This window comes from Nycticebus coucang, chromosome 18 (assembly GCF_027406575.1).
Source record: "Nycticebus coucang isolate mNycCou1 chromosome 18, mNycCou1.pri, whole genome shotgun sequence".
NCBI classification, from domain to species: Eukaryota; Metazoa; Chordata; class Mammalia; order Primates; family Lorisidae; genus Nycticebus; species Nycticebus coucang.
Window position 1 is genome coordinate 65,857,392 of NC_069797.1, and position 10,227 is coordinate 65,867,618.

At 36.8% G+C, this 10,227-nt stretch overlaps 1 protein-coding gene across 4 annotated transcripts in view; it reads left to right on the forward strand.

The window, feature by feature from the left end:
• HELZ (helicase with zinc finger) overlaps positions 1–9,660 on the forward strand; it is a 174,138-nt gene extending 164,478 nt beyond the window's left edge. For all 4 annotated transcript variants that reach the window (XM_053568791.1, XM_053568790.1, XM_053568793.1 and 1 more), the window contains one exon: positions 1,856–9,660. In XM_053568791.1, coding sequence (XP_053424766.1) covers positions 1,856–2,190 — 335 coding nt within the window. In that variant the 3' untranslated portion in view covers positions 2,191–9,660. The remainder of the gene's footprint in view (positions 1–1,855) is intronic.
• The last annotated feature ends 567 nt before the right edge of the window (positions 9,661–10,227 follow it).

A 10,227-nucleotide genomic window follows, 5' to 3' on the forward strand; every position in this document is an offset into this window, starting at 1 on the left:
AGTGTTTCTACCTATATCAGTTAGTGTAAAGGTTAAGCCATTGTCACATACCCTAAAATATAGTGGTGTAATTAAAGATAGAAATTAACTTTTCTGTCACTTAATTGTCAGTTTGATTCAAGCTATCTGAATAGCTTTGCTTCACAAAGTCAAAAGCAATGCAAATTATAACTAAAAAATGCTAATTATTTACCTATAAGTAGGCTAAGATTTAAAAAAGTAACACCACTAGTGTTATGATTACATAAGGAAATGGGCAAACATTGTTGGCTGAGTGTAAATGGGCAGCGTCTTCCTGTAGGTCAGTTTGGATATAGTTATCAAAAGCTTTAATGACGTATATACCGTATGGCCCAGTCATTATACTCCTAGGAAATTCTCTTAAGGCAATAGTCTTGAAGATTTAGAAATATTTGGTTGGGCCTGGGGACTCATGCCTGTAATCTCAGTGCTTATGAGGTCAAGGCAGAAGGATTGCTTGAGGCCAGGAGTTTGGGATCAGCCTGGGCAACATATACAGATTCCACCTCTACCAAAAAAAAAAAAAAAAATATATATATATATATATATTAGACTATGTGCCTGTATTCTTAGCCACTTGGAAGGCCAAGGCAGGAGAATTACTTGAGTGAGGAGTTCAGAGTTACAGTGATCAGGTTACTGTACTCTCAGCTTGGGTGACAGAGCCAAGACTTTGTCTCTTGAAAGAAAAAAACCATAAGATTTATCACAGCCTGTAAAGATGAAAAATTGGCTACAATGAAAATTTCTAAAACTAAATTTAAGAGATCGTCTTAAAATATTCTCTGTTAAGTGATATACTAACCATTTAAGGCTTACCTCTGATATTTGGAAGTGTAATTACTTATTTTTTCTTTGTACTTTTCTGTGATTTCCAAATTGTCCACAGTGAATATGTATTATGTCTATAATCTAATACAATGTTAAATTTTTAAAAGATTGAGAATCAAAGCAATATTTGAAGACAAGCTATGGTTTAGTGAGCAGTAAAATTAGGAAAGATGGAGTCAAATTTTAAAGGATCTATACAGGTAGATTGTAGGAAATGGGAGGTAGTTGACACCTGTCTCCACCCCCATTCCATGTTACTCAACATAGATTACTAAAAGAGATAGCATTTTAAACAAACTGAATGTGATGGGATTAGGACTTAGGTTAAAAATAAAAGCTTGTTGACCTCGAGTCTGGATATCAGCTCATTTTTATTTAAGAAAAAAAGTGCCTATTTACAAACCATGAACTGTTACTGTAATAAATATAGATGTATACAGTTACACAAACTAGTTATTTATTTCTCAGCAAGCCTTCAAATTTGACCTTTAGTTTTTGTTGTTGTTGAGACAGAGTCTTACTATGTCACCCTCGGTAGAGTGCTGTGGCATCACAGCTCACAGCAACCTCCAACTCTTGGGCTTGAGCGATTCTCTTGCCTTAGCCTCCCAAGTACCTGGGCCTACAGGCGCCCACCACAACGCCCGGCTATTTTTTGTTGCAGTTGTCATTGCTGTTTAACTGGCCCAGGCCGGGTTCGAACCCGCCACCCTCGGTGTATGTGGCTGGCGCTGTAAGCACTGTGCTACGGGCACCGAGCCTGACCTTTAGTTTTTATATGTCAGCTGTTGCAGTTAGTACAGTTGTTTCATGTGTTTCTAAGACAAGAAGTTTGGTTGGATGTGTTGTGATCTCAGTGTCCTGTGGCAGAAGTTGTCTATCCGTGTGGCTGTGCTGTCCCTGAATTGCTGGAGACGAGAGTCAGTTATGACGCCGAGTGAATGAGATGCATGAATAGCACTGGGCTCCGCCTAAAATCAGTGTCACTCTTCTCTGTTTTTAGCTCCACCCAAGACTGTCAAACCCCCTGAGGATCAGCTGAAGTCAGAAAACCTCGAGGTGTCCAGTTCCTTTAACTACAGCGTGCTGCAGCATCTCGGCCAGTTCCCACCCCTCATGCCCAACAAGCAGATTGCGGAGTCAGCCAACAGCAGCAGCCCCCAGAGCGCTGGTGGGGGCAAGCCCGCCATGTCCTATGCCAGCGCTCTAAGGGCCCCTCCCAAGCCCAGGCCCCCTCCTGAGCAGGCCAAGAAGAGTAGCGACCCTCTGTCTCTGTTCCAGGAACTCAGCCTGGGGAGCTCATCGGGCAGCAATGGCTTTTACTCCTATTTTAAATAATCACTTTTTTTTTCCTGAAGGGAAAATGTTTTAATTTCTGTTTGTATCAGTAGAATTAAGGTAGTTGAACTTCATCTATAGATGCACAGTTCCCTTTGTTTTAATATTAAATATGTTCTCACTTAATTGCTTTGCTGCTAGACTTGCAACTAATTTTTTAAACGTATATTCCATTATTTTGCATTTTTGATGTGAGTCAGAATTTTGACAGCTTTTATGTAGAATAAAAAATATTTTTAAATTTGTGTATTGTTACATATGTTTGCATCAAGCTAGCAGCTAAGAGGTTAATTGTGCAACTATAAAAAAAAAGAAAAACATTTGTCTAAAATGTATTTAAAAAGAACAAAAATTGTAAGTAGCATTTACATTTATTCAATAATATTACCATATGCTGGGTTTCTGTACCAGAAATGGCCAGTTGATGTACAAATGTATGTTATTTTTGCTTAAATTCATTTAAAATTTTTTAAAATAAAGGGGCAGCATCTTCTGAATACTTTAAGTTTTACCAGCTTTTATTTTGATGACATGATGCTGCATTCTAAAACTTTGATGGTTTTAGACTACGTATGGTGTGCTGTTGAAATCTCCATCCACCGTAGGATAGAGTTAAAGGCATTCTTTGCAGGTGTATTTTGTATGCCACTGTTTTTTTAAATGTGAAAAAGCATTGGCATACTTAGTTATTTTTTGGACAAGCTACACTTCAAGCTTGGTTTTAATGTTAATTTGATAGTGTTTTGTTTTTTTTTTTTTAAACAAATCATGAAGCTGAAAAATTTTTAGGATTGTTGGTGCTTAGTAGACTTGATAACTATTTTAAAAATGCGTGAATTTAGTAAAATCCTTTTTTCTCACTATGCATGTGTAAATGTTCGTAACCTGGCTTTCCCTTCTCCAGTGGTAAAGAATTGTGCCGCTTTAAGGTTTGGGTTTTTTTCCCCCCCTTCCAGTGAAAATTTTGGTACCTTATTTGATGTTTACATTAAAAATGTGACATTCTACATGGCAATTCAGATATTTTGCTAGCTTTTTTGTTTGAAGAACATCATTAAAGAAGAAACATGTTTGTCAAAAATGTATCAAAATTCATCAAAATCTGGGGCAGAAAACTACCCTTGTTTTTCATGTCTTTTGATTCTTCTAAAATATCCCTATTGAACTTGTACAAAAATATAAAATTTAAAGAGCAATCTTAAATATTCTATAGTCTAAAAATTGTTTTGAATGAACTTTGGTAAAATCCAAAGGAAAATGTTACCCTCTTAAAACTTGTGGTCTTGTCACACATTCAAAGCAATGCATGTCCTTACCATTTTCCTGATCTTGTAGTACTACTTTTATATTTCAGAGATATCTTGAAACTACAATATAAACTTTTTAAAAAAATAAGACGAGACTGAAGAACATTTCAAATGAACCCAACTTTAATGATGGTCCATTCAAAAATAGTTTTTGGAAGACTACTTTTGATAGGCCATCCTGTATTCAAAAAGTACATTTTAAAAACTGGGTTGAAAGTAGGAGGGGTAAGGAAAAATTACTTCTCTTCTATGATTGGAACCGAGTTTTTGTTGGCCAGCTTCAACTCCCTTTAACCCTTAGACAATTTGGGATGAAAAGAGTGCCTTTGGTTAATGGTTAGCAAGCGACAGGATAGGTGAACTTCTGTTACTCAGCTCTGCCTTTCTGCTCCGTGTGTGCAGCTCACTCGTGTGTGGCTTCATACTACAGGCCTTGTGCCTCTGTGTAAGGTGGCGCGCGTGGCCCTGTGGACTGCAGACATGTTAATGGTTAGCATTAATCACAGATGGAAAAATGAGCCAGCAAGTCACAGCCCCACACTTAGCGGTGTCAAATCTCACTCAACATACTGTAGTTGGAAGAAAAGAAGAAAAAGTGTTGCCATATAGCTGTGTATTTCCAACTCTATGACAAAACTCAAGAATGGGAATTAGGTCTCCCTGATCTGAGGATATCTCTGAAAAATAAGTTTCTCTTCAGTAGTGATCCCCACACCCCATCCCATCCCACCCCAGTAAGTAGGACTAGAAGAACACAAGCCAGGTAAATGTTCAAAGCATTTTGATAGTGTCAGGATAGAACTGTAAAGTTAGGGCTTTCAGTTAACCCCTTGTCATGAGGTTATGGCCTAATTTTCTGTTTTCCATACTTGAATCTTTAAAAAAAATATCAGTTTTAAAATTATTTATATTTATATTTAGTTAAGGGTCATGTGTACACCCTACCACCTTATATAAATACTATATTGATGATGGATGCTTTGGATAAGGAGGCTGTTAAGTTGTTGTGACATCCTCATTCTAAGCAGTTATTCCTAAAAAACTAAAAACCGTAGCTACTTTTTAGTTCCCTGCTCTGCTGTACGTGTCTGAGTGTTCCTCACTTCCTTCCTGTGCTACACTATGTCAAGGACTTAGGTGTTGTTTCCATCTGATCCTCTTTAGATTCAGGATGAAATGCTTATGTTGACCTCTAACAAGCTCACTCTGTCTCAGCATTACTCAATGCCATCTCTCCAACTGCGCTTCTAAGAATCTGTTACTTACACATGGTATCTTGGAACAGTTCTGAGCAAGTTTTCTTAAAGAATCATCGCAAGTTTCTCTTGAAACGAGGCTTTGCTTATGATGAATACAGTTGATGTTCTTTGGATATTATTTGAGTAGAAGTATTAGCAACTGTTCCACAAATCAGGTCATTAAAACATAACTTATTTTATATACTAGGTTCAAGCTTAGAGCCCAGATGGAACCCTTTATATATATGTTTGTTTGTTTTCTGGAAAATTTGGTAACTCTTGGCTAACACCAAGTATTACCAACTCGCTTTTCTTCAGAACAGATAGATTTCTTCTAAGTGAGGTTAATTGTTCAGATGATGTCTTTTTTACTTCTTTGTTCTTTGTATTTCTCTGAAGTTTCCTTTCTTTTTTTTTCCTACCAGAATTTTTATTCATTTTATTTTTCGATTTCAGTGCTACTTGAGTTTTTTTTTCCTTTTTTAACCTTACAGAAGTTGTTTTGGGTGGTACAGTTTATAACACAAGAGTAATCATGCTAATTTTTTTTTTTTCTCAGCAATCTAAAAATGAATTTTTTTTTTAAAGTTTGAAGAGCCTCATTCCATCTAGCATGAATGTTTTCTGGTGTGTTTTTAAAAAGAGTTTTAGTAGTCAATTTGACACATGCATCGCCAGATTATAGCAGAGCTTTGTTTTTGATTAATCAGTAGTTAATCACTGACCGTTTAAACTAACATGACCTTAATTTTCTTTTCTTCACACAGGTTTGCTTTCCATCCAAGCCATTTTGCACACATGAAATAACAAACTTCTTTGTGTGTGCGTGTGTTTTGTTTTTTTTTCATCAGAGAGTCTGAAATAAGTTCAGGTGCAGTGTCAATAGTAACTGCTCTTCTCATTTCAAAGAATTGCAGAACTAGTAAAACAGGCGGAGTTCCCATTGAATAAGCATTACATAATTAAACACGCCAGTCTCTGAGACCTACTTACGAAAATATTCTCCTTGTTCGCAGAGACACTGACACTGCAGAGAAAACTAATTGAATTTCCTAACTTTGAGATAATTAATACATAGTATTAGGTTGCTCTAGTGTAGCTGATTTTATGTGTTTTAAGATTTTTCACCTCCAGAGCAAAGCTATAAACATAAAAAAAAAAAAAAATGAATCTCTAGCCACCTTGGCTAAGAGTCAGGCTGTGAAGAACAATTTCAAGATGAATTTTCATATTTTGACTATTGTTAAACAAATTAGATTTACTGACATCGTTCTTTAAAAAGAGACACCTGTTATAGCATTGTCTTACAGTTTTTAAAAAGAGAACCCCAGAAAAAGTCTATAAAAATCCAAGGTTAAAACTGTAAATATATTGAGATACAAATTGCTGCTTTAAAATGTTATTTAGGTTCTCCATCCTCTTTATTCTTTCCCGTTCCTCGAGGGTAGTCAAATTTGCCTTCATGAGTTACCAGACGTTATCTCTTGCTAATATGTGAAAATCCTTCATTTCTAACATCACACTGTGTCTTCCTGAACCTCAAGGTGAATGTCTTAATGGATCTGATTTGTCTCTTTCCTTTTTGCCATCTGATCCACATTCAAAATTTCTAGAAATTAGAATGAATGGGTGATGTTCTATGATGTCTTGTTCAAAATCTCACGTGGTAGTGTCTGTCACGTATTATAAAGGTATCTTGAAAGAGTGTGTGGCACGTTCGTCTGCAAAGTGCTTGTCGTGATAGGCTCCTCGCATTTCCCATCTACTGGAGGATGGACATTTATTTGCTGAGACTTTACCATAAAGCTGCTAAGTTCACACTTATTACTCTCATACCTGTTTAATTAGCAAATTCCATGACTGTTATTCCAAGGAGTAAATCTGACTAATAATGTTTAACATTCTTATAAGACACATTCAGAAAAGGGCATTATATTATTACTTTAAAGTAGAATGTGAGATTAAACAGATTAAAAACAATTTAAAATTTAAAAATTTTGAACTGATTGAAAATACCTCCTTTGGAGTAAACTATAAGGAAACAGTCACCAGAGTTTCTGAAATTTTTTTGAAGAGAGGTCACTAGTAGAAGAATCTAGACTTAGAAATGAGAATTCTGGTTAAATCCCAAACCCAGTTACGCAGTGGTAGTCTAAAGCTTCTAAAACTGGAGTGTGAAGAAAACCCAGAGATATTCATATAGTTTCAGTAATCAGAGTATTAGACCAGACTTTATTTGCAATTTGTTCAACAGAGAGATTTTATTTTGATACAAATATTAAGCATAAAGCATAGTAAGTTTTATATAATTCTATGAGTTCATTAAACAATATTATGAAATTTTCATTATGTTCTTGGGGAGTCTTAGCTATTTCTACCTCATATATGAGGTCTCTTCTGTATTTTATTTTGCATACTAGCATGTGATTGCCTGCCTTAGAACTATGTATAGGAGGGGAAATCAATATTACCTTTTAAGAAATTTTTGATTTATGAAACAATTGTTTTCACTAACACCTTTTTAATATTTGAGAAGGGGGAATGTGGCAAATTCCGTAGGTATCAACACAGAGCAGAAGTCACTGAGTAGTATCCATTTATAAATCTGTCCTGTTTTAAGATTTTTAGAATTGTGAACAGGATAGAGTGATGATTCTCAAACTTTTACCCAGCATCAGACTTACCTTGAGGTCTTGTTAAGATTGCTTGGACCCCATCCCCAGAGTTTCTGATTCTAGGTTGAGCCTGATCATTGGCATTTCTAACAAGTTTTCAGGTGATGCTGATGCTGCTGGCCGGGGAACCACACTTGGAGTGAGAATCACTGACCTGATGAGTCTCCCACGCTGAAGGTCTCAGAGACCGGAAGGCTGAAGGTCTTTTCAACCAGTCATCTATTTACTCAGTGTAAAAAACTGAGCTCTTGAGACATTTTTATAATTCTGATGCCATGAGTAGAACATTCATGAAGAAAGATTTCTGTCCTTTGGACTGGCTGCCACCCCTCTTCCTCACCCCTGCCGAGGTCTGTGCTGCTCTTCCACAGCGGGTGAAGGAGCTTTGTGATTTCTAGGGTGAGCTTGGTTTTGTGTGCACCGCTGCCTGGGCTTTGGCCGGGCAGCTGTGCCCTTGTTTGGAGTGCTTAGAGTCACTATTGATGACCCATACACATGGAAACGAGAATCCTGGGAAGAAGCCATCAGAATGTCACGAGAATGCACTTTGCATTTATCGAGGCACTAAAGTACGGGAGTCCCTGTCCTAAGATGGCAGTGACGTGGAACATTGAAAAAATAGATAATCCCCCAATAATGTATTCTTTAGCTTTTATGCCCCCCCCCCCGCCTTGGGGGGAACGTGAGAGCAAAAGATCTGTTTTTGAAATTATGTGTTTCTCAGGTTAACAAAGTTATCTTAGCTTCTCTGTGCCCTGCCCGCAGGTATTAGGGAGAGCGTCAAGTACACCTGGCAGAATATAAGTAATTGTCATTGATTACTTCGCTACCTTAAAAAAAAAAATCTATATATGTTTGCAAGCCAGTCTAGGGGGATCTACCATCTACACAGCATGAGTTGCTCATGAATCATAGGTGCACATGTATGAGCAAGTTATTTTTGAGAATGAAACTGCCTATAGTATAATAAACCTGACAGGTCTTTGGGTATTTTTGAGTTTGCGTGTTGTTGTTGTTTTAATATTCACCCTGGGCTGCACCTTGGGGGTATTGGGCTCTGCTTCTGGTTTTTAGTTTGGTGTTGAATTTACTGAGATACTAGAAAGAAAAAAAATTATTTTCAAGGAAACAGAAGATAGAATGACTTAGGCGTAGAAGTCACAAGATGGCCATCGCAGAGTGCCCGGCTCTGGGATTCTTAGAACAGTACTTCTACTTCAAAGGCGTGCTGACCTTTGGTGAGGATTGTTTATATATCAGCACAGGTTCCTTTATGCAGTCCCAGCTTATTGGGAGCTTTGGTTTATTTACATTTTGCTTTGCACGATTCCTTGTATGTGAAGACCTCTTTATATCTTTCAGTAGGTCAGAGGGCTCTTCGGTCTGGGTTCAAGTCCTAAAGTGTCAGTTACACCTGAGAATGCTTCTCAGCCTCCCCCCTTACAGAGGAAGTGACCTGGATATTCACTGGTCCAGACCATGCCAGCTTCCTACAAATCCATGTATGTGACATTGTACTGTATCTGATTCTGTGCCACTCATTTCACCTGACTCTTGAAAACCCATGAAGGTACTGGTTATATGTAGTTGGTGTATCCTAGGTAAATACCGTGATTAAAACACTTCTCCTCTAAATTATGAAGGTAATGGGTTTCACATTTTATTAAAGGGTCCTGCTATTAGTGACACAGGATTTTTTTTTTTTTTAATGCTTCATATAGTTCTTATCTAAACTTGTTAGCTAACTTCATAGGATCGGTTACTTAGCAAATTCATACTGGGTCTTTTTTTGGAAAGTCTTCCTAAGGGAAGCTATAGAAAACTGAGGTGGTCCGTTTTTCATCTCTTCAAAGTACCAGTTGTACAGCCATCTAATTAAGCATAATTTATGGGAAAATTTTAACAAAATTATTTTTTTCTTTGCAGTAAATGATACCTCATCTAAGAGGTTCTAATACCTAAAAGAGTTTATCCTTAGAAGTAAAAGATGACTCTGTACCATAAAATAACCCCAAAGCCACTCTCTAGGGTTTTTATTTTCTTCTTTCATTGTCTTTTCTAACTTAGTTTTGGAATTACGTTAGCCACTTTGGTTCCATAGAACACGTTTTCCACTTTGGGGGTCTACAGTTCCTACAGTGTGATCATTGTCTCAGTGAAGTTCTTTTGTTTTAAAAGATTCATGGTAACACAAAATGTATTTTACTGCTACAACTAAAATGTATTTATAATAAAATGCCTTTTTAATAATTTGGAGATGTGTTTATTATGTGTGAATTGTCATTCTCTGCTTCCTTTCACTTTTAAGATGAAAGGGTTGACAGAAATTAAGGGCAGCACTTTAATTTTACTGATAATATTAAAATGGCAAAATTAACTAATGTGACTGAGAACTCAGTTGTGAATCTATAGCTCCAGAAATTTGTGTTTTTAGTTAAATCCTCACATTTCAGCAGGAGCATAATCCTTAAAGGCTTACAGTGCTGCCTCAAAGTTTACAAGATCACCAGTGGTCAGTGAGCCCTTTTCAAATCGTCATTCAACTTGGATGTTATGAATTTTTAAAAATTGTCATGATTTACTCTTAGCAAGTCACTTAATATTGGACTTGTGTGGCCTAGAATTTGAGAACTCATCAACCTACCTTCTATCAATATATTATGTAGGCCTTATTTGTGTATAACCGTGTACTTCACAGTAGTGTATGGCAACACTATCCAAAAAAAAAAAAAAGCTAGCTGGCAGAAAATTGCCCTGAGTCAGGGTCTTATTTTTGTTAGGGAAATAATCTTTGCACCTGCCGTGATGTGATTTTGA